The sequence below is a fragment of the Microcebus murinus genome, chromosome 16 (genome assembly GCF_040939455.1).
Source record: "Microcebus murinus isolate Inina chromosome 16, M.murinus_Inina_mat1.0, whole genome shotgun sequence".
Classification (NCBI taxonomy): domain Eukaryota; kingdom Metazoa; phylum Chordata; class Mammalia; order Primates; family Cheirogaleidae; genus Microcebus; species Microcebus murinus.
In genome coordinates, this window is record NC_134119.1 from 33,053,175 (window position 1) to 33,077,721 (window position 24,547).

Sequence of the window (24,547 nt, forward strand, 5' to 3'; positions counted from 1 at the left end):
AGTAGTCCATAAATATCTGAATGAATGGATGGGTGACCTTGAACAACTTATTTAACCCCTCCAGCCTATTTCCTCTTATGCAAAATAAATACTACTGCTTTGCTGTGTTATAGCGAGAATTAATAATGCCTAAAAAACACATAGAACTATTCATGGCATATAGTAGGACCTTCATAAATGGTACCTATCATTATTGCTTTTAGGTTTGTAGAGGGTAGGTTAAAGGTGGGAAATAGGGACTTGGGTGGGAGAACAGTGAATACTCCCAGAACATAGCGGGGCAGGCCTCCAGGGAAGTTAGTTCCATTCAACATATATTTTCTGAGTGTTATACGCGTGCCAGGCCTTGTGTTACGTATAGTATTTATCCAAGTATAATATTTAGAGTGAGTAAATACAGCCCTTTCCTTTAAGGAGCTCAGAGAATAGTAAGTTTCAAAGCATTTAATGTGGTTTAAGCAAGGGGAGAAGCAGGTACAGAATGCAGAGTAGCCTTGAGGAAGGAGGAGTTCATTCTATCTGGGACGAGCAGAAAGGGCTTTGTGGAAAGGGTGACACCTGGGCAGGTTTTTGAAGGCTACTAGGAGTTTGCCAGATGCTCAAGAGAGTCTGATGCTTTTTCTAGGGTATGAAATTGAGACCTGTCTCAGAATTTCTATGTTTGAGGGATATATAGTTCTGCAGGGGTCTGAGGCAAAGGAAGCTTCTTATTCTCCTTGTATAGACACAGGGCTAAGAACTGAAGGTTTATGCAAAGGGAAAGGAGGATTTGTACTGTCTTCTGGTTCTCTTCAGTAGCTTCCATTTCTATGCCAGGAAGCAAATGAAGGCCAGATTTTGGCAGGCCGCAGAGGTTAGCTCAGAGCTGGTGAAGCTCATTATGGGAGGAACAGAAACCTAGACTCAAAGCCAGGAGGTCTGGGTCCTTGTCCTGACTCACCAAAAGGTCACCAGTGGGACCTTTCCCCCTCTTGAGATCCCAATTTATCCTCCGTGAAATGGGGGTTATAATTCCCATTCTAGCTACCAACACAGAGTATTATGCAAATCAAATGAAATATGTGCATAAATGAGTACTTTGCAAAGTGAATATATATGAATAGAAAGGATAATTACTCTTTTTTTAAAATCTAGGCCAACTCCAAGGATAATCTGTGCTCTGGTTATTTTAATTCAGTGTCTTCTAGCCTATTTTCCACCAAGACACAGTCCATGGGCATAGTCAGGTTATGTCCAGTGCCTGGTGTGCACAGTCTATAATTCCACCCCTACCTTTCCTATTCAGAAAAGTGTTTTATCATGCCTATAATCTTAGCACTTTGGGAGGCCAAGGCAGAAGGATCACTTGAGGTCAGGAGTTTGAGACCAGCATGAGTGAGAGTGAGACCCTGTCTCTACAAAAAATAGAAAAATTAGCCAGGTGTGGTGGCACATGCCAGTAGTCCCAGTTACTTGGGAGGTTGAGACAGGCAGATCGAGTGAGCCCAGAAGATTGAGGTTGCAGTGAGCTATGATGATGCCACTCTACTCCAGCCTGGGTAACAGAGTGAGACTCTATCTCTGTAAAAAAGAAAGAAAGAAAAGTATTTTAGAATGCCTGTGGGTAAGAAAGATGTTATTGAAGAGATCCCCTTGAATTTTCCCTAATTTATAAGGAAGGTAAATCATTTGCAAATGTTACAACTTCAGCTTCCACTAGTAAAAGCCAATCTCATAACATCTGTGTGTTGCTAAATAGTGATCCAGTGAGTATTCTGCCACAACCACCACAACAAAAAGAGCAACATTTATGGGCCAATATTGATTGAAGGCACACTCTGTGCCAGCCACTCTTCTAAATATTTTTCTAAATATTTACACTCATTAGCTATTTGTCCTCACCTCAGCTTTCTGAAGTAGGCACTGCTTATAGATGAGGAAAGCAAGGCCCAGAGAGATTATGTAACTTACCTAAGATCACACAGCCAAGAAGAGATGGATTTAAGATTTGAACCCAGGCTCTAGTGCTATAGAAACCAAGAGGGGGCCCCTGGACTGAGAGGCAGCTCTGTTTCTTACCAGCCACATGACCTGGGGAAGGCTACTTCACTCCTCTGGGAACCAGTGGGGTATAGAAAAGTTGGCTCTACTCCAGGCATGGTTGGGCAGTGGCTGGGCTGGCTCCTCATCCGTGCTGGGGAGATGTCTCACGTGGTCACCTGGCTGTCTCTGCCTACTTCAGCAGAGTTCTCCCGCCCAGCCTCGGTCAGCGAGAACCACGATGCAGGGGCTGATGGTGACAAGCGGGAGGAGGATGGCGAGTCTGGGGGGCGGCGGTCAGAGGCTGAGGAAGGAGAGGTCAGGACCCCCACCAAGATCAAGGAGCTGAAGGTAGGAGCCTGGTTTTCTCAGACCTTCTGCCCTGGGGATCGGGAGGCTGATCCGAGATCTAGCCTCAGCCTTGGCCTTCACCTGCCCCTAGCTGTGGCCAAGCACCCCTGCTATGGAGTGCATCATGGACAGAGCCTTGCGCTGGGCCAGGCTCAATACCTGGACATCCCTGGGGTGGGGGTGGGGATGGGTGGCAGGCACACTGCCTGCCCTATACTCTTCCCCTCCTTCTGCCCTGCCTTTCCAGAGGGACCCTCTGTCCCCTGGGGGACATGGGCCTCCTCCTGTCCACTGCTGATTTGCCCCTTTGACTGTGATCTGGATCTGCACCACGCCCTTCCTTTCCAGAGGAAGGTGTCATCAGGGTCCCTCACAAGCATGAGGTACCCTGCCCCACGCCTCACTCAGGTGTATGTGTACACTTCTAGTATCTGTGTGTACACACTCATGCAGGAATGCACAACCTCAGCCTCACTGACTGATATATATACCCCTCCCCTTTACATTCCTGCACACAGACGTGCAGATAGCACATACACACACACACACACACACACACACAGGTGTATGCACACACAGGCCAGGGAGAGCTTGCCCTCTGCACAGTTGTTAAGCATGTTTTTGTCTGTCATGCAGTTCCACCTTGTGAACACAGGCCCCTGAACACATACCCACTGACAGCGAGAAGCATAAAACCCCATTCACTCGTCCTATCTGCCAAAGTGGCCCTGCCCACTTTGCCTCTAGTCCCCTTCTTTGCCTTCTTGGGACAGCTCACTGCTTCACACCCCGCACCTTCTTCTGACTACCTCACTGCCTTACTGGTGGCCCACCCAGCTTCCCTGGCCTCCACTGCTTGGCCAAGTGTGAGTGCTCTGGGCTCCTTGTTGGACCAAGCCCATCGAGGTATCTCTATTCCATTTGCTCTACTGACCCTGCTGGATCCTTTCCCTCCTACCACCTCCCGCTAGCCGGAGCAGGAAACCACGCCGAGACACAAGCAGGAGGTACTGCATGGGACCTGTCCCTCCCTACCTAGCCATTCACATCCCCAGCTCATTTGTCACCATCTCAAGCGCACATCGTGGCACCATCTCAGCTTCATCTTTGCTCCCTGGCCATTCCCCTCCCCAGTCACCCTTGCTCTCCCGCAGCCTTGTTAAACTCATGTCTCCAGCTTCCTGCTCAGACTCTCCCCCAAACCAGCCATCTCTCCTCCCTTCTTACCCCTCCCACTCTCCTCCCAGCTTCATGCTCCACCTCTCCAGACCACCTGATCCTCTATGCCTGCTGCTCACCTGCTAGCCACCCCACCTTTGTCCACCAGCCCTTCCAGGTCATCCTGTGCTTTCATTTAGCTCATTCTGCCTGTCTTCCACCCCACCCCTTCCTTAGACTCATCTCCTGCCCCACAGCACTGTTTGGTCCATCTCATCTGTGTCCCCTGTGTTCTCACCCAAACTTCATCTTGTATTGGCAATCAGATGTGGGAGGGGGGACTTGGGGTGTGGAGGGAGGATCCTCAGAGCACGTCTGCCCAGACTCCAGTTCCACCTTCTCCCTGGTGAGGTCTGCTGCTGCTCCATCTCTGCCAAGAACCTCTCCTCCTTTTCCTCTTCCTCTTCCTATTTGTTGCTTCAATTTAGTCCTCCTATGTTAACCCCTTCTCCTTCCCTCTCACCCAGTCTCCAACTCTTCAACTGAGCCTTAACTGCAAGAGAAGTAGGTTTATCCTTGGGTCCTTGGGCTGCTGAGAGAAAGGGCCAGAGGCCAGGACCTAAGAAGAGCCTGGCCTTAGAGTCCTGAGATCTAGGTTTCAATCCCAGTTCTGCCACTGACTTTTTGCAGATCTTGGGACAGTCCCCTCAGGCTCCAGTTCCCCATCTGCACAGCAAGGCATTCAGACTAGGTTTCTTCAAGGCCCTTAACCTTCAAGGATCTCAGGGTCCCGCTGCTCCCTGTAGCCTTCAGGAGCACAACATGCCTGCAGAGCCAGCGGGACAGGTTTGGGATGGAAGATGACAAGCCACATCTCAAGTTGGGCCTCACTACCCATTGCAGCCCAAACTTACTCCCTGTGCAAAGTCCATCAGTTTTGCGTTCTCAGACAGAGGCAGACATTGTCCCGAGTGCAGCTCAGCTTGGAATGGGATGCCTGAGGTACAGACAGGTATCTAGAGGGAAAGCAGGAGCCCCAGTGGTATCGGCTTCTTTCCCAAGGTAGCTTAGGAGCCAATCACAGTGGATCCTTGGATAGCAGAGATGAGCCCAACAGAAGATGCACATGTTGTCTAAGGGTAAGCTTACCTTCCAGTGGTTCTTCCAGAAAGAATCACCTCATGTGACTTTAATAAGCTGAGATTATCCATTTCTTATCCTAAATTAAATTAACATGAATCCTCAAACAGCCTTACAAATAAGGGTCCTTGGGCTGCCAACCTATCCGCTCTGCCCCAGATGCAGGCAGATAAAGAGCTTTGGCAAATCACAGCCAGCTCCTATACAAAGGCTCATCCACACTTCAGCTAGGAAGATTACTCTCTCATACCGCAGTGGCTAGAGCTCAGACTTACGGGTTTAATGGGTGGAGGGACACCTATGACTCCAGCTATTCCTGGCTCAATTCTTGTGCCCAGCCTTGGGGCTTACCTCTCTTCTTCTTGGTCTCTAATTCTCCTAATCTTCCTGAAAACCCTACAGTGTCCTAGTTTCTCTATCTGGCTGTAGCTTACCCTGTCTGTTGTTGGTGAGTCAATACCCAAAAGGTATCTGGAAGATCTAGGGTGGTTGGGGAAGCTGGTGGCTCACAGCAGAGAAGGCTGGACACAAGCTTTTCCTGGCCCCTGTCCCTAGCGTGGGAACATGGCCCATTTTTCTGGATGTCCCTGAGCTTGAGGAGGATCTGTACTCTAGGCCTTCACAGAGCCTGAGCAGTTGTGCATGTTAGGCTAGGAGGGGCCTAGACTGAGGTCTGTGTCTCAGCCAGAAGGTAGGCACCAGGATCCAGGAAGAATCCAGAAGGCCAGCAAGTGAGCCAGAGCAGCCCAGTGAACAGGGTTAGTGAGTTCTCACTCGACAGATGCTGCCTGCTATGCCTTGGTTGTAACCAGAGGGAAGTCACCTCCATCACTAAGACTGGGCTCGCAGCACCAAAGCGAATTTTCCCAGACCTGTGGGATTTGGGGGCATTGAGTGTTCAGAGTCTGGGGAGCCAGGCAGGGGAGAAGAAAAAGTGGCTTGACTAGAAGTCTCCTCTCTTAAGTGCTCTGTGCCTCAGTATGTGCGCCTGTTGGAGTTGATCATCCTCACCCTGCTTGGCTTGTGGGGCTGCTGGGAGATTGAGACAGGGACATTGCTGGTGGAGAGTGGTGACATTGTTGCCATCATCCCTGCACCCTGTACCCCCCCATGCAGAGCTTTTTCCCTAACACTGCTGTCCTTTCCATCATCCCTAGTTCTTAGACAAGCCAGAGGACGTCTTGCTGAAGCACCAGGCCAGCATCAATGAGCTCAAGAGGACCCTGAAAGAACCCAACAGCAAACTCATCCACCGGGATCGAGACTGGGAGCGGGAGCGTAGGCTGCCCTCCTCACCCGCCTCCCCATCCCCCAAGGGCACCCCTGAGAAAGCCAATGAGGTAGGTCTCACCCTGAATAAGGGCCTTGGGAAAAGATGTACTTGGGTGGTTGCTGTATACTAACTCACACTCATCCTCCACACCAATACACTTCCCCCCCATTGCTGCTTGGGGGCTGGTGGGGATAGATAGGGTGATGGATTAGGCTGAGGGAGACAAATTCACTAAATTTTGGAATCCTGGGTCGCAGGAACCACCTTGAAGCATGTAAAACTCAAGACTCATAGTAGCTTGGTGTACTCCCCTTCCATTAACCAGAGTATAATGGGGAAGGGATGCTTTAGTTTCAATAACTGAATCAGATATTTGGAGTTAGAGCCCTGGGATCTGCAATTTAACAAATGCCCCAGGCGATTCTCATGTATACTAAACTTAGAGAATCTGGTAGCCCTATCCAGTAACCAGACCCTTTTGTGCATATTGTGAAAACACAGATTAGGGGCATCCCTCCTGGAAGGGTCCTCAGGGCCCACTAGAGGGGAGTGGGTCCTCCACAAATATCAGACCTGCTTCTGAGGCTTCAGAAAAGGATCCCACATGACCTGCCTTTCCGAGTGGAAAGCATGGGGTATTTTCTCAATTGAAAAAGAAATGAAGATAGGATTTGGAGAATTGCTGTATTTAAACTCCCAAGCAATTATTTTTAGTCCTTGCTAAATCTTGGCGTATTTACCCCAGTTTATACTTAGGTGTTTTCTCTCTAGAGAAAACTTACTTCTTACTGGTCTCAAACTCAATTATGGTCTAGACTGACACTGCCTGGGTTTGAATTCTGGCTCTGCTGCCTGCTAGCTGGATGACTCTGGGCCTATTACTTACGCTCTATGAGTCTCCTTAGGTAGAGATAATAGAAGCACCCACTTCGTAGGGATGTTATGAGGATCAAATGAGATAACACAAGTTGAGGGATGAGAGTACCTCAGTGCTCAATGTGAGTTATTTATTGTTTCATTTTAAAGTACTGGGACTCTTCTACACAGGAGGTTGATTTTGAACCAGAATCTCCTTTAAAAGTTGGAAGGACCCTTGGAACCTTCATTTTATAGATAGGGACAATGAGACCCAGAATGAGGATGGACTTGTTCAGGGTCATAGCTGATAGAACAGAAGCCAGAACCCAATTTTCTTGTGTCCAGAACCCAATTTTCTTGTGTCCTAGTCTATTGTATTTGCCATTAAATCACAGCTGCCTAGGAGCAAGACCAAATCATGTAAAGACCAGGTATAGAGTCAATTGTGTGTGTGCTGTCCTCTAATGCTTTGAAAATTGGTGATATAGCCATGATCTAATTAGCAGAGCATTTGATTGAATTAGAACTACCCATGGCCTGAGCCTGCCAGATAAAAGGCTTTGCCTAGTGAGGCATAAGCTCAGGGACACCTACTGTGGTAGCTCCCTGGCTGGTGAATCACAAAACGAGGGAATGCTTTGGGGGCCTTTAAGGCTGGTGCCATGGAAGAAGGACAAAACTCTGCAAATACAAAGGGCTTATGTGGTCACCTATGGCACAATCAAGAGCCTGGACTGGACCTCTCTGGTAGTGGTCTAGTGATCCAGTGACCAGCACTGCTCCCATCCCCACCTCCAGCCCTCCAGAGTGGCCTCTAATCAGTCCTCGTGTGGGCTGGGTCTTGGCCTGGCTGTGAGTGAGGTGGGATGCAGAGGCTACCAAAAGAGTCAGACTCCCTAAGAGAAGGGAAGAGTGGGCCCTGGTGAGCTGGCATCTGGAGCTCTCGAGTATCTCAGAGCAGCTTGGCTTGGGGTGTGCCCCACCTGCTGGTGATAGCTGAAATTGCTAGAAGATGGGTCTCACTAAAAGGTGGAGTCTGTTCCACTCGCCCCAGCCCCTTGGCCCCAAGAAATGTAGTCCACTGCTGGAAAGGATTACGATCCAGGAGCTCACATAGGAGTGATGGACCATTTACAACTGGCTTACAGATCTCCTTGGCATTTAGGGGGCCCTTGAAGATTTGGGAGATGGGGAGGTACTATACATAAGATTGGCTGAGACCTTTCTGAGCCTCATTGCTTAGTCCATCTAAAGGGGGACCGAAATTTCCATTCCATAGGGTTGTTGGAAAGGTGGTATGAAATAATGAACATAAAAGCACTTGGTCAACTGGGAATCACTGGTCAGTCACAGGGCTATTGCTGACGGTGACTAGAATCCCTGATCCAAACGTGGGTGTGGTGGGGGCTCTCCTGCGGCCATCCTGCATCGGCCAGAATTCCTAGGAGCTTCCTTGTATATTTCTGTGCCCTAACTGGGCCAAGGGAAAACAGTGGAAACTTTAACTGTTCCCATTTGTCAAACCCAGGTTTTAGTTTCAAAGATAACTTTTTCAAAGGAGTTGTGACCCAAACTGCAGGATTGAACTATAGCCTAAGTCTTCCAGGGAAGATTTGGAATCATAGTCTGAATGATATGGCTCCAAAGACTCTCAAATGAGGGAAGGGCCCGAAGGCACAATACTGGCCGGCAGCTGACTGTGGGCATCCCTCCCTTAAATGGCTCAGAAGGGCAGTCCTGCTCTATCTCACCCCCGAGAGGCTCCTTCCTGACCTAATCCACAAATCCTAAGATGTGGGACTTATGAAGTTGGGCTATTTACAGACTCTGTGTGTGTGTGTGTGTTTCTCCTGCTTTCTCTCCCTCTCCTCCTGTCTCTGTCTCTCCTTCCCTTCCTCCCTCTTTACCTCTCCTTTGGCCCTGGGCCTCCCCTACAGTCCCAGAGGACCCAGGACACCTCTCAGCAGGACTTGGTACCTGAGCCTGGAGCAGCCGCAGGCTTGGAAGTGTTCACTCAGAAAAGCCTCGCAGCGTCTCCTGAGGTTACTGTCTTAACCTTCCCCTGTCCCTTCCTCCTCGGGCCTCTAAGAGCCACCCTCTGTGGTCTTAAGAAAATCCTTTCTCTGGGGTTAGGGGAATGGACCAGATTCTGCCATGCAGATGGGAGCAGTGGGTAGCCCATGCTGTCCTCATGCTGGGACAAGCAAACATCCACATCCCAGGGATCCATAAAGGGCCAGCCCCTCCCTCATCCATTATTCTCAGGATGGACAGGACCGCAGCCATTGTGGGAAGACAGAACAGCCCGAATCATCTGTGGCTTTGAAGGGGAGGCAGAAATGATCTCCATTTCGCAGGCCTTGGTGAGGCGGGTGACTCTAGAGTCAGGCTCTGACTTCTAAGCCTGGGATCAGGGTGATGGTACCCAAATACCTTCTGCCTTGTCTCTGTTCAGAAGCCTGTATAAGGTCCAGCAGCATTTCATCCATCCCCTACTTCCATCCTCTCTAAACCTTCCTGGAGCTTGAGTCTATCAGGGTCTCCAGGGAGGCAAAAGTAGACATCTTTCTCTAAGGAGTATCCTTGGAGTTGTAGAGATATTGGTCAGGCAGACTTTCTAAATGAGGAAAGCATCTGTGCATCTATGCTCAGGATAGTGGCAGGTCGGGGGCTCTTGGAATGTCCTGTGGATGCTGGACATGGGATCCAGGCACAGGCAGCAGGAGGCTGCACCCACCTTCCTGCTGGGATTTCATAGACTGTCAGAGTTGGAAGGTATTGACCAATCATCTGGGCAAAACTTCTTTCTCCCTGAAACCTGACTCTCCTCTGTTGGCATTATGTGTGTGAGAGCATATACCCTTCTCAGTTCTCAGAGAAAACTTTTGTAGCTGCTGCAAATGTGCTAGAACTTCGAGAAAGACATGAGTGAGCTAAATAAGTGGTAAAACATAAATCATACTTCTATTCTATGACTTTTTCCTTAATGTAAAACAAAACTTTCCCCTCTCTCTGGAGGAAAGTCAGACGGGAGTCAACAGCATCCCAAGGTTAGGGACTTAGTGATGCCCTGGAGCACAGAGATGCTCCTAGAACCAAGGACAGGTACTCATACTGGGAGCAGATCTCCCAGCATGCACCCTTCACCATTATCCCTGCAAACTGTCCATCTACCTCTTCCATAGCAGGGGCTCTCACTGTCTTTGATGGCAGCCCATTTTGTCCTCAATTATTAGGGGGTTTTCATGTTGAATTAAAACCTGCCCTTCTAAATCAGCTGTGGGCCTTGTTCTGCCCTGTGGCATCCATAGATCCACTCTGCATCCTCCTCCAGGCCACAGAGCTAAATACCTCCCTTCCCCTTGAAAATCTTCACTCTGTAGTTTCTCCCCGACATGCTTTCTAGAGGGCTCCTTGCTCTAAGTCCCCTCCTCCTGTAAAGGATGGGGCCTAAAATGTGGCCCAGAGTTCCAGGTGGGGCCTGAACATCCTAGAGTCAGCAGTACTGCCTGGTTGGAGAGTTTCTTCTCATCTGTGGCTTGTGTGGGAGCCACTGGCTCTACTTCTCCCCGCTTCTGTTGCATAGCTTCCCTTGCTGCAGTGCCCCCCACTGGCAGCAGGGGGCACTCTGAGCAAGGCGCTGAAGGTCCCCTAGCTCTAGGGAAAGGGGCTGCAGGACTGCCGCAATCTGGGACTACTCTAACATTATCCCCTCTATTGAATCATGTTAGACTGACTTTCAGACCAATCCCCAGGGCCAGGTGTGACTCCACCAGTGCTTTGGTGCCTGGGGAGTTTTTCTTTCTTTTTTGTTCAGTCTCCTTTTCCATTTTAGGATCCTGTATACCTGCATTTTACTTGTTAGGAACAGAACCCTTTCTTCTTTCCCCACAACTCACTCTGTGGTCTTATGTAAGTCCCCCCACCTCTGAGATCCTCCGTTTCCCCTTCTGAAATAAAAATAACAATGCCTGCTTCGCAGGTTGCCATTTGGATTAAATTTAATAATTTAGCCAAAGGGCTGCATTGCCTGGCACATAGTAACTAAACATTACTACATGTTTCTCTTTTTCTTCCTGCAGAATCTTTCTTTTCGTTCTGTGCCAGCTCCCGCCCCACTCCCTCTTACTTATCTAGTGTGGTTGCTAGTTAGAATTGGGGCAGGAATGTACCAGAGGGGCCTCATTGACCAGCTTTGGCCATTATTTCTATGCTGATGATGTCAGTACAAGCTGAAATGGAAGAAGCTAAAGGAACCTGCTTGCCAAGGAGATGAGAAAAGAGACCTGGCTTCTGTAGGCTCTGGAAGCACTTCATTCTGGGATGGTCCAACAACCTGAAGTAAAAGCTCGGAAACCCACCCCAAACATTGCCTGGACCTTCCCATCCCTTTGATCTCTTTCCCATTGGCAAGATTCGCTTAGTGAGGTCTGATTCCCTTCCTGACAATCAAGGAGATTTTGCTAAGTGGTGTGGGGGAAAAGAGGTTTTACAGTTCTCTCTTGGTCCTTCAACATTCTTCAGGTCTGAGAAGTTCTGATAGACTCCTCCCAGTGGATTGGGATTGACAGATTCCTCACTACGTCAAAACCTGAAAAGGAGCCCAAAGTCCTACAAACCTTCCCCCTCCTGTTGCCAGGAGCAGTTTTGAGCATATCTTATGTGGGGTGGTCAGAGTAGAGTGGAAAGGGCACACTTCACAGAACCTGGAGTCGGAGACTGCATTCTAGGCTGCCTTTGCCAACAGCTTACTGTGTTGGGCAAGGTGCTTGCCTTCTCTAGGCCTCAATTTCCATATTTGTATCATGAGGGCTCTAGTCAGAGCAAGGATTTCCCATGAGGACAGCCCATGCTCCCAGCTTCACCAGGAAGCTCTGTATTTGTGTCCCATACTATACTTCCGTTAACATTTTGTGAAAAGAAAATATTCTGTGGCCCCAAGAGGATTAAAAAACCCAATGACCTTCCTGCTTTTCTTAATGATTCTGGAAGTCTGTCACACCCTCCCATACATTGTTGGAGAACTCTTGGGGGAGCTAGAGGGCCGTTTCATTGATAGTTTAACTGTGTGGCACTCTGGTGCCTTTGATTCATGATGATGCCTGGATCCTTAGATCTTTCCCTTCCTTGCTGCGTCCTGATCAGTCCTTTTCTACTCTTTCTATATCAAGGGATGGACGTTGATAATTTGTTTCTTTTGAACTGAATTCCACAATGTTCAAGCTGTTTAAGCCATTTTGGTGACTGGCACTAACCTAGCCATTTGATATCTTTGCTACTAGTCTGTTTTCTTCCCAGAAGCTCTTGTAGAAAGATCAGAAGGTCAGATTTCAGGCTGTGGCCTGTGGAACTCCATGCTTCCCTTCAACTTGATCACAGTTGGCACCCATATTCTAAGGTGTGAAATAAGTCACCAAAAAGATTTCAGGCCTCAAAAATCAGGCATTCTTTTCTTAACTCAACGGTCAACTAACTGTGACCCTGGGCAAGTCACTGACCTTCTCTAGGCCTCAGTTTCCCCATTTACATAATCAGGAGATTAGACTGGATAATGTCTTAAGAGTTCTTTTGGCTCTAACATTCAAAGATGACATGTGATACAAGCTACTTTTTCCTCTGACAGTGACAGTTATTAATATATCGTTAAAAGAGGAAGAGGAAGAGTCCTGGCCCATCCATGGATCTCCATTTCCCCATAGTTAACATGGGGAGGGCATGAGACCCCATTCCATTTTATTGTGTTGGGGGCAGTGGTTGAGGAGAGCCTCTGGGGAGACTAGCCTTGATGTGAATGGCTGGCATTGTCATGCCTTCCTCTCACCAGCCAGTTCTGGGGACGTGCTGCCCCAGAGTCCAACCTTTCAGTGGTAGATTGGTCCCTGGAAAAAGTGACCCACTCTTCTGGTGCCTGATATTTCATGTTAACTCTTCTTGCTCCAATTGAAACACAGGGTTCAGAGCATTGGGTATTTATAGAAAGAAAGTACACTAGGCCAGAAGAACTCTGTCTCCTAAGAGTGGCTACCACGCAGCAGGAAGAAAGTGAGGCAGGCCTTGCTGATATCCTTGCTGATGGCAGACTCTCCAAGGTAGATGTTCTGGTGGACAAATTCAAAGTTGAAGTAGCGACAGAAGAAATGGTGGGAACCAGAAGAGCAAACACACAGCAGCGAGGGAGAATGATCGCAAGTCCTGAAGACTTTGAGTCAGTGTGGGAGGAAGGCCTCTGGGTCAAGGAAGGGCCTGGAGGGGCTGCCCCAGCTGCAGGCTGCACATTGGCAAAAAAGCTCCTGGAAGGGTCTGAGCTTGGGGCAGATACCAGGAAGGCCACCATCAGGAACCACTGCATCTCAGACAGTCAGCTGGAGGGCCAAACAGAGCTGAGGAAGGGGCTGGAAGAGCTCCAGACCTGTGGGAGACCCACTGCCCCAGGGACTAGGCCAGCAGAGGTAGATGTCTCCTCTCCAGCCTCAGACAAGGGAGGACTGCAGTCGTTTCTATTGGATCCAGCCCACATGGAAGCCAGAGCCGACTCAAGTGATGAAACCGATACCTCCTTTGCAGAGAGGAGCTTCTATTTAAACTATGGAGAGAACTCAGAAGACCATGCTCCCCCTCCATCCCTGGAGGAGAGAGAAGAGCACCTGGATGCCCCTTTTGGAGATGAGACCAGACTGGAGCTGAATTCCTCAGACCTGGGGAGTTCTGCCGCAGATTCCAGCAGGAACAAGGATGAAGCCCACACAGCTTCCTCAGAGGAAGAAGCAGAGCTGTTCAAGAACCATGGAAGACCAGCTGATCTGAAGGGACCCTCTCCAGAGCAGACATTTACTGAGGAATGGGAAGAAGCCCAGTGGGGGACAAAAGGAGAGTTTACCCACCCAACAGCCAGTGCAGCTAAAGAGTTAGAGGGCCTTGTGAGTGGAGATTTGTCAGGAAAAGCTGAGAAAAGTCCCCCAGCACGATTGAAGAACCACTCGTCTCATGGAAGAGGGGATGTGCATCCAGACACCCAGGTGTGCGCCCTTCCATGGGCCATCCCTCCGAATGTCAGGAAGCCAGGCAAACTGGACAGAGGCAACTTCCTATTCAAAGAGAGGGGAGCAGTTCACACCCAGACAGGAAGACCTGAGATGGAGGACCGTGAGGCCTCAGCATTTCTTCACATGGAGGTGATCATCCCTCTGCCAGCCTCCCCTGATCACTTGGAGGCTTTGGAAGCTCTGGAGGAAGCTTCTCCAAGCCTAGCCCCTCATGGGTCAGGGAAGCCTTCGGAGCTCAAGGATCCCTTTGGAGAACAGTCCCCTGTATTCCTCAAACATATCCATCCTTCTAAAGAGAGTCCAGAGCCCAAGGACCAAGTAGGGTTGGTTGTGCCTTTTGATACAGGAGGTGAGCGCAGGGCACCTCCTGTCACCAGCAGAAAGCCCAGAGTTATCCCTGAAGATGCTGAGGGGGCCATACCCCTGGGGTTGGTGCTCACTTCGGGGAAACAAAAGATGACCTCTTTCCAGGCTGGTGGCCAAGAGGGCTCCCTGGAAGATATTAGCAAGACCTCAGTGGCCAATAAAATCCGGATATTTGAGACCCATGGAGCTGAAACTCACCGAGCGAGTCAGGGTGAAACAAGAGCCCTTCTAAATGAGGTGTCTTCAGAGGCCCCCACGGGACAGGTAGAGCAACAGCGAAATAAGCTTTTAGACTTGGGCTTTGTTCAACTCCAGCCCCCAGGGGACTTTACCAGCCCCAAAGCTACACATTCCCCAATGATGCCTCTGGCTACCAGACACTTCGGGGAGGGCGGTTCCACTGCATCCCACCAGGAAGGACGCACAGAACTAGAACTCATGTCCCCCGATTCAGGCTGTGAAACCACGCTGGAGGAAACTACTGGGGTAACTGGCCACGTGAGCCCCCGCCCCCACTGCTGCCTGCTGCCCGTGGGGGCTGGCCGCATGCTACGTAGTCTTAGAAGCATGTTTCAGTCGCCCCTCATCATTACTGCAATCAGAGGCTGCTTACCCATCCCTATGAGTACTTTTCCCCAAATGGGCCTGGGTGTAGTTCAGGCTGAATGATGGGTTCATCTGCTTGGCCCATGTTAGCTTGGCCACAAAGACCCTCAGCTTTTGGTGTGACCTGGTGACCAGGGAGTCACACATTCCCCATAGAGAAGGTGGCACCACCACCAGCAAATTACACATGTGCTTTGCCTTGCTGCTCTTACCTGCTGGGTTCCTACCTATCTTGCTTGGCTTGTCCAACAATCTTTCTTCATCCTTTCCCGTCCCTGGTTCTCCTGCCTTGGGGAAGCTGACAGTGCAGAGTTTTCTATCCTTCACTTCTGATTCCCTCTCAGTCCCAGTGCCACGTTTCTTTCTGCCTCCTTAAGACTAACTATCTTCTCTAATCCAGAACAAATCCGGAGATGCGATCAGGGGAGAGACACGCTTCACCAGCTTAGCAGCGAACACCCCTGGAAAGGGGGGGCACCTGAGATTCGCCAGCCCCTCAGGCCCTCAGGTCTCTGCAGTCCCTCTGTTCCCTGATGACCCAGTCATCCCCACCTGGCCAGGGTGCAGCACCGCCTTAGACCCCACCTGCTCTGGCAGCACCTCTTGTGGCTGCTCAACTCTGGCTTGTCTGGAATGTATTCCTCACACCTCTCCACCTTCCAGAAACTGGCTAAATGGAGGCTTGCTCAGCAAGTGAATCTCTAAGCACACTGAATCCCTAGAGTCTGAAGCCAAGTCCTTTCAAAATATCCGTGGGTGTTAGATTGGTCTTAACAAAGAATGTCATGAACCAGCCAAAAATGTGTGTGGTGTTTAATCCCTGACAGGCCAGTTGAGAGGTATGTATGTCGGACAAGAGTTGCTGGTTCCCCCCAGGCACTGCCTTGGCCTGCTGTTGTCAATTACACTGATGGGGCCAGAGCCTCCGCTCTATGACCTGCCCGTGGTCCACTCATGGGGCTCAGGGTGGAACTGATGTAGTCCCCAGCTCCCAGGAAGCTGGTGCTCAAGGGGCCCAACCTCATATTGTTCCTCCCTCTATTGGATGCTGATCCCTCCCAGGGAGACTCAGTGGAATTGACAAACCGTGTTGGCTTCCTCTTTGTTCCTCAAAGCTCTGGGCTCTAGCCTCTGTGCCTTCCCTTCTGGGTTTTCCTAAATCCCCGGGTCTCCCTGTTGGGTTTCTGTTTTTCGATGCCCGCCTGCACGGATGGGCCTGCGGTCCAGGCTTCCATCCCTGCTTTTTGCACAGTGCTGCTTCTGATAGGCTCCCAGATCCAAACCTTGGATGGAGCCTCCTGTCCAGGATTCTCTGGCAGGATGTTTGCTTTGTACTTGCTTTTGCCATCAGTGTGAGACCATCAGGCGGACTCTTGAGAAGGTTTTGGTTTTTTAAAGCTTGTTATAATTTCAAGGAATCTTTCCTGGGGATGTTTTTGTTTCCTGACCTGCTCTTCCATTCGGGATGTCAACACAGCCCCTAGATTTCTTCTGACATTCACCATCTTGATTTCTCTCTCTCTCTCTCTTTCCCCATCCCACATCCCTATTCCTTTGATTTTATCTGGCCATAGAGAGCAGGGCTCAGGGAGGGCTCGGAGGAGAAAGTCAAACCACCACGTCCCCGGGCCCCAGAGAGTGACACAGGAGATGAGGACCAGGACCAGGAGAGGGACGCGGTGTTCCTGAAGGACAACCACCTGGCCATTGAGCGCAAGTGCTCCAGCATCACGGTCAGCTCCACGTCCAGCCTGGAGGCTGAGGTGGACTTCACGGTTATTGGTGACTACCACGGCAGCGCCTTTGAAGACTTCTCCCGCAGCCTGCCTGAGCTTGACCGAGACAAAAGCGACTCAGAAACCGAGGGCCTGGTGTTCGCCCGGGATCTCAGCAAGGGGCACCCCAGCCAAGATGATGAGTCTGGGGGCATCGAGGACAGCCCGGATCGAGGGGCCTGTTCCACCCCGGATATGCCCCAGTTTGAGGTACAGTGGAGCTTCGAGACCCCAGCCCACTGGGCACTGCATGCTCAGGGGGCCCTGGGCCACCTGGGAGAAGACTGCCAGCCAGCTTGCAGCCTGGAGCTCTGTCTCGTGTTGCATGACTACCCCTCGCAGAACAGCATGGTTCTGCACTCGCATGTTTGCCATGTCAGTTTACCCCTAACATGCGTTCCTTGGTGTTTTAACCATGTGACCCCATCGCTTGCTGAGGTCAAACGATGGCAGGCAATCTGGTCTTTCTTGATTCCTCCCCTTGCCCGTGTTGCATGGCACCTGCAGAGAGCATGTGTCTGTGGACTCTCAGGGACTCTTGTGATCTGGTCTGAAAGTTGAATGGTTTCTCCTGATCTAGGCCCAGGCTTGTCTCCCTGGGGCCTGGGTTTCCTGGGGAAGAGGCAGCAGTTTAAATCTTTCTGGCCCTGGGGTTTCAGGGTGGCAATGGGAACTCCCCGAGAAGAGAAAATATTGTCATTGAGAAGGGACAGACTGGTGGCCTCTGTGCTTTGTGGCCCTCCTCTACAAAGCTGCAAAGGGGTCTTTCTAAGACATGTTTCTGCCATCATTTCTTTGCTCCCTCATCTCTTCTAGCCCCAGCCTCCCTCCCAATACAAGCTTGTCCACTCTGGACTCTCATTCCATGTGGTACTCTCTGTAGAAAGTTTTTCCCTCTTTCTAAGACTTGCAAAACTATCATGTTTCAGAACAGAGTTCAGATGTCAGTGCCCTAACAAAAGGTTTCCTGACCACCCTGGGTGGAAGTATTTCTCTCCATACACCCTTGCTCTGTAATGTTTCTGCTCCAACATTATCCAGAGTGGTCAGGTCAGCAGCAGACAGGCCTGCACTCCTACCAGGTGGCAGCTCCTCTAGCCCTGGTGTGGCAGCTCCTTTAGCCCTGGTGTGTACAAGTACTAACAGATGATTAAATGAATGAATGGCTATATCACAGGGTTCTAAGCACCTATAAGAATCCCCCTCATTCATCATCATCCCCCACAACCAGACAAGCTAGCTTATGTGTTTAGCTCTCATATGTTAATGCCTGTAGTAGGTATAGTCATGAACTAGGCCAGGTAGAGGACTCAAGCTGATCATTTAACTTAAGACTTCTAGAGTAGAGAATGTAAACCAGGGGTCCTCAAACTTTTTAAACAGGGGGCCAGTTCACTGTCCCTCAGACCGTTGGAGAGTGCACACTGTGGGCCCGGGATGAGTCAGCTGCTAAGCAGGACAAAAACACCCAGAGGGCCGGATAAATGTGCTAGGCGTCCCGCATGTGGCCCGTAGGCCGTAGTTGGAGGACTCCTGGTGTAAACTCATGCCCCAGGCCAAATCTGGCTAGCAGATATATTTTCTTTCACTCTGATTTAAAAGTTGGGACATTGAATATAAAATCCAGGATTTTCTTATACCATTTAAAAATTCAGATAGTCACTCAGAGGCCATGGTCACAGCTGGCCAAACCTGAGTGGGATCACATGCTCTCCACTTCACCCAGTGCTCAAGGAGCCCGCCTCACTCATTTACATCTCCTGCCTGGCCCCCTGTAAGCCTCCAAGCACCTGTGGCTCCTGTTCTAAAAGAGTTCAGCTGAAGCAGCCGGAAGGTCACTGGAGTTGTCCAGAATTCAGCCACATTATGTATATAAGGAAGACACTCAGTGTGGGGCCTGGCATAGAGTACATTAATGGAATAGTAAATGTTCTTCTAATGGTAGCCTAAAAAACCAGTATATAGCCACCATGAGATTGTATAGTACTGACCTGCATATCCTTCCAGAGACTTGGCCAGCTGTAGGGGTAGGAGATCACCTCTGACCCTACACCACAGCTGCCTGTGAGCAGGATTCATGCTAGAGCTTGAGTTACGGAGCATTCTCCCTCTCCCTACAGCCTGTGAAAACAGAAACCATGACTGTCAGCAGTCTGGCCATCAGAAAGAAGATTGAGCCAGAGGCTGTACTGCAGACCAGGGTCACCACTGTGGACAGCACACAGGTAACCTGTGCCTTCCAATGTACCCTGAGCATGGGTATTGGGCATTTAGGGGTGGGGATCCCCACTGCTGTGTCCAAGCCCCTTGGCCAACCCTTCCCACCTCTGCTTTCCCAGAACCCCCATTTTAATCCTGATGTTCTTCTGAACTTCAGTGTCTCCCTGAGCTTTGAGGGTCGGGGGATGGAGCAGGTTCTTGTCCTGGGAAGATCATACCTCTTAAAGTCTCAATTTTTGCATCTGTAAAATGGGAATGATTCTGTCTCCCCCTTCTTCTTGGGAGAAGTGGGAGGACTAGTGGCTAGTGGGTTAGGACCTTGGTTTTCAGGTTGCTTTAAGGAGTTGGAAAGGTTTCTTGATGTATGCTGCTTGGGGAGAGAGCGGGGAGAGACCCCAATCCAGCCTTAGTCAGAACAGCTCACCTTGGGTCATTTTTTATGCATGGGGGTTCCACATGAGATTGGTAAAATAAAGTGAAAAAAAAACAACAAAAACCATTTGTCTTAGCAAGATGAAGCATGCTTAGCACCCTGGAGAAAGCTGTCATGAATACACACAGTTGCATTCCTTATAGTGCACTCCCTATGTTCCTTTTGTGGTTTTTAAACTTTGAAAATTAAGACTGTGAGTCTGATAGATGCCCTCTTGGTTTTTCCTGGCAAGAAAAGCTACAATTCTGGAGGCATTTTTTTTTAACCTCAGATGAGTCTTTGTTTCAAGAACTGACATAAGACATAAGCCACCATAACGTGGACAACTCTTTTGTTTCCAGAAATTTTTCTCCCACTTTGGTAATGATGCTAGAGTTTAGGAGGCTGCCTGCTACAGGTCAACCTCTTGAGTTCTGATGAACTGTGTGACCTTGGGCAAGCTGCTTTCCTCCTCTGGCCTGTTTTGTTTTAGTAACATGTGTTTTGTTTTGTTTTCACACAGAAAAGTATAAAGAAACTATAAATGGTCCCAAACCTCACAGCCCAGTAACCCTTAATGACATCAAAACAAACAACAACAACAAAATGTTCACAGTTATAAAATTCAAACAGAACTAAATGAAATCTTTCTTAGGATACCTCCCAGAAAAAAATTTATGCATATTCCAACACAGATACCTACATCTCTATATATGTAAAAATTTTACATAAAAGCAAGCATTGTCTTTTGTATCTTACCTTTTTTCCTAATTTTTTTTTTAAACAGAGTCATACTCTGTTGCCTGGGCTAGAGTGCTGTGGTGTCAGCCTAGCTCACAGCAACCTCAAACTCCTGGGCTCAAGTGATCCTTCTGCCTCAGCCTACCGAGTAGATGGGACTACAGGCAAGCACCACCATGGCCAGCTAATTTTTTTCTATATATTTTAGTTGCCCAATTAATTTCTTTCTATTTTTAGTAAAGACGGGGGTCTCATTCTTGCTCAGGCTGGTTTCAAACTCCTGACCTTGAGCAATCCTCCTGCCTCGGACTCCGAGAGTGCTAGGATTACAGACATGAGCCACCTCGTCCAGTCTCCTTAATAATTTTTGGGGGGCTCACTCCTTATTGTCATAGATAGACCTACCTTACTCTTTTTAGTCTCACTTGGGAGGTGAATCCTAGTTTATTTTGCTATTTCCCTTTGACGGGATCTGTGGTTGTTTTTGTCTAGTGCAGTTAATGATTAGTACTGCAGTTCATGCTTCTTGGCGCACTTTTCAAGTTTGTATACAAAGAGTAAATTCCTAGGGATTGCTGGGTCAAAGCTTACATGCATTGAAATTTGGATAGAATTTGTCCAATCATCTGGGATTATTTTTTCTTTGTCAAATAAAGCAGCTGAAATGAAGCAGAGAGTCTGTGAGGCTCCTCTGTAATTTGATCTACATGTGGACTGCCATAGTGATGCCCATTCCCATAACCTGTCACTTTGTAACTGGGACTGCCTCGAGCCCAGATGACAGATGTCCAGGTGTATATCTGGCTCTCTCTATGTCTAATGACACCTCCTCTGGCTAGCAGGTTGATGGGAGTACCTCGGTGGGGAAGGAGTTCATAACAACCACTCCCTCCATCACCACGGAGACCATATCAACCACCATGGTAAGTAAAACCCAGGAGACTTCCCTCTCTGACCAGCCCCTCTGCCCCCTCAAAACAGCCAGATAACAAGCTAACCTTGCCCAGCTGCTTCAGGAAATCCTCAGCTGCCCCCTGTGTGTCAGTCAAATGTTTATTGTCTGGTACCTTGGTTGCCACAGGACATACAGTCAGATCTCAGTTTCCCAAACTAAATAATGTGGGTGTGGAATTCCTGAGTTTAATTTATCTGGCTCATCTCAGTCATGGCAGGAATAGAGGGAGGATAGTACTCTTTGATTATTGGCACACATGAATCTCATTTCATATCAAGACTCCACTGGTGTAGCTGGGTATGATGGCACACGCCTGTGGTCCCAGCCACCTGGGAGGTTGAGGCAGGAATTCAAGGTCACAGTAAGCTGTGATTGTGCCACTGCACTCCAGCCTGGGTGACAGAGTAAGACTCTGTCTCCAAAAAAAAAAAAAAAAAAATTAAAGATTCCACTGGCAAATCTCACCTCCAGTCTGAAGATGTGCCTGAGAGTTCTGTGGACCCATCCTGGTGGCTGTACATTTTCTTGTGTCTGAGACCACTTCCTTGTCTTGGTCAGTAGATGGCGTGCAGTGAACCTAAGTTGGGAACTCAGGATTTTGGACCACCTCCTGAGGGACCTTGTGATTCTGCTACCTATTTGCTGTCTGACCCATGAAGGATGGTCCTTGGCCCCAGGTGTCCCGATCTGTAAAATGGCAATAATCTCCATTCTTCAGTTTTTCAGAGACTCTAATGACACTAAATCCTTTAATAATGAAAGAGAACAGATAGCATTAGGCATGCAGGTTATGGTTCTAGGCAATGTGCTGAGAATTTTGAATGGATTGTCTCATTGGATCTCCACAGAGACTGTGAGGCAGATGTTCTTTCTTCTATATCCTTTACAGATGAGGAAACTGAAGTTCAGAGGGGTAAAGTGATTTACCCAAGGTCACACAATCAATAAGTGGTAGTGCCAGGTTAACCTCAGACATTCTGACACCAGAAGCCCCACTGTCAACCCCAGCCACTCTGCTCTGTTTCCTTATCCTTCCACAAAGTATGTCGGCCGCCTGGGCTGGGGCTAGAGAAGGTAGCAATGCCTGAGCCAGATCTCTCTTGAGCTGTTGAGAAATTGTTTTCAAATGCTTTCTCTTGCCAACCCCCTGACATACACATAGGAAGGGGGTTTCATTCATTTAGATTACCCAGCAGGTAGGTTTTGAATAAACAGAGTTTAAGATCAGTAAACCCAAATCAGTCACCAGCTTGCACACTTTTCCCTGGTCACTCAGGTCCTCCTCTCCCTCAACCCTTCACCTCGTGTCATTGGGATGCTTGTAGGGCTAATTTAAATTCATCCTTCGGATGAGCAGGCAATTACACCATTCATTTACTCATCCATTCATCCATCTATCCACCCATTTGTTCCAAGAACATTTATTAGTCTCTACTGTCTGCCTGGTATGGGGATACAGAGTTGAAGAAAATATACTTCCTGCTAGGATTGATTCATTCATTCAAATAAACATTGTGAACAGCGTTCATGTGCAGCACCCCTGTATTTAGGTCCTGGGAACACAGTGGTGAACAAGGCCCAGCTCTCCCACTTCCTAGCTGGATGACCTTGGGCAAGTTACCTGAACCTCTCCAAGCCTCAGTTTCTACTTCTGTAAAATGGGGTGGGAGTGGAGGGCAATAATAGCACATACTCCAAGGGTTGATGTGAGGATGAACTGAAGGAATCTGTGTTCTCTACCGAGAACAGTGCCTGGCACATAGTAAGTGGTCTGTAGATGTGAGCTGTTGTTATCTCTTTCCTGCCTTCATGGAGCAGTGTAATAATGCTATCCTAGAGACCACGGGAAGGGTAGCTATGGGATTACACTTCTGCCAGGAAGAGCCAGAGAAGGCATTACCTAGGCAGGGACATTTGAGCTATGCTTGAAGGATAAGTTAAGGTACAGGTCTTGGGGAGGGCATTCTAGACAGTGGGAGGAACAGGTGCAAGGCAGGGAAGTAAAGGAGTATAGACAAGGTCAGGGAAGCCAGGTGTCAGGTGGGTGCAGGAGGAGCAGGGGGAGAAGAGGCTGGAAAGGAAGGCTGGGCTAGAGCTTGAAGGGCCTCGAATGTCATTCCAAGTTCAAGCTTCATCCTGCATACAATGGGGAATCACTTACATTTTTATAGTAGAGGCATGGGATGATGTCATCAACTCTATGTTTCTGTGTTTTAGAAAGATTATTCTAGCAACCTGTGTAGAGCAGGGGCTGGGGCAAAAATTCCTCCCCTACCCTCTCACCTTCCTCTTTCTTTCCTTCCTTTAACATATATTTATTGAACACCCACAATGTGTGAAGTTCTGTGCTAGGCACTGTGAATCTAGCTCTGGAAGAAGATGGATAGCGTTCCTGAGCTCTGGGGCTGACATGTCATTGGGAGAGATAGGAAGAGAAGGCAGGGAACTAGCTTAGAGGCCAGTGCCTCGGCAGAGGTGGGCTAGAATGTGAGGAGGTGGATGCAGAGGAGGGGTGAGGGTTAAGGGATGCCTGGAGGGAGGGAAGTACAGATCATTGGTAGAATGTTCAGGGGATAGAAGGAAAGATGGGCTGGTGATGCTGTCTAGTAGCCAGCAGTTCTCAAAGTGTGGTCCCAGGAATCTGTTAGCAAGGCAAATTCTTGGGCCCTGCTCAAGACCTATTGACTCAGAAATTCTGGAGTGGGACCCAGCAGTCTCAAGCCCCCCCAACCCCAGGTAATGCCCCTCATGTTTGAGAACTGCTGATGTAAACAGAAAGCACTAGAAGAAAGTGCTCTTTGGTGGCAAGTATATGTCAGAGGCAGAGGATGCAGTGAATTCCATTTGAGATCAGATGAGTCTGGGGTGTCCTTGGGGCATTTCCAGGGGAAAATGTCTAGGAGACAATTGGTTTTAAAGGTTTGAGATCCTGTGCATTACAAGATGTTTTAAAAAATAGTTTGAGAAAGATCTGGGCTACAGGTAAAGGGATAGGTGACTTGGGCCTCAGTGAGTCAGCAGAAGCACTTAAGTGGCTGAGGTGGCCCAGAGAGATGGTGGCAAGTGAGAAGGGGAGCTCCTCAGTGTGGAGGAGGTGAGGTGGGGAGTTTGCCTTGGCCAGAGAGAGGAATTGTCCATCCTTGAGGCAGGAGAGGGGACTGGCTAAAGATACAGGAGAGGCAGGGAGGAGCAGATGGTGCCTTCTTTTGAATGACCTGTGTCCCCAGTAGTGGCCTCTGTTTTAGTGTGCAGGTGGAGGCATAGCTTTGCCCTGGGAAACAGGTAGCAATGAGAGAATAAGAGGCTTTAGGGGAGAATGGCCCAGAAGGACACTAGGATTCTAAGGGACTAGAGGCTGTTTCCTAAGCCAGGAGAAAGGAAGCATCGAGCCTGGAAGCTGCCCTTTGAAGGTCTGCTGCTGGGCCACGTTCTGGACTGCAGGTGCATCTGAGAACATGCCTTGTGGTGCAATGCCATGGTACCAGGTCACTGATAGTCTCAGCTGGAGGCAGGCATAGGGGGAGACTGGGGAAAGGCAGCAGGGTTCTGTCCTCACCTGTTCCTTGGTAGGTAGAGGCCTAGATCTAGTGCTGTGCACAGGTCAATCCACTGAGGAGCTGCAGAATGGAC

At 49.1% G+C, this 24,547-nt stretch overlaps 1 protein-coding gene across 29 annotated transcripts in view; it reads left to right on the forward strand.

Moving 5' to 3' along the window:
- Nucleotides 1–24,547, forward strand: part of EPB41L1 (erythrocyte membrane protein band 4.1 like 1) — a 128,110-nt gene that overhangs the window by 89,386 nt on the left and 14,177 nt on the right. For 5 of the 29 annotated variants that reach the window (XM_020281984.2, XM_076011076.1, XM_076011080.1 and 2 more), the window contains 9 exons: nt 2,222–2,370; nt 3,342–3,377; nt 5,826–6,008; nt 8,737–8,841; nt 12,751–14,694; nt 15,215–15,322; nt 16,389–16,799; nt 18,710–18,814; nt 20,802–20,885. In XM_020281984.2, coding sequence (XP_020137573.1) covers nt 2,222–2,370; nt 3,342–3,377; nt 5,826–6,008; nt 8,737–8,841; nt 12,751–14,694; nt 15,215–15,322; nt 16,389–16,799; nt 18,710–18,814; nt 20,802–20,885 — 3,125 coding nt within the window. The remainder of the gene's footprint in view (nt 1–2,221; nt 2,371–3,341; nt 3,378–5,825; nt 6,009–8,736; nt 8,842–12,750; nt 14,695–15,214; nt 15,323–16,388; nt 16,800–18,709; nt 18,815–20,801; nt 20,886–24,547) is intronic. The other 24 variants (XM_076011081.1, XM_020281977.2, XM_076011095.1 and 21 more) reach the window with 22 other exon arrangements.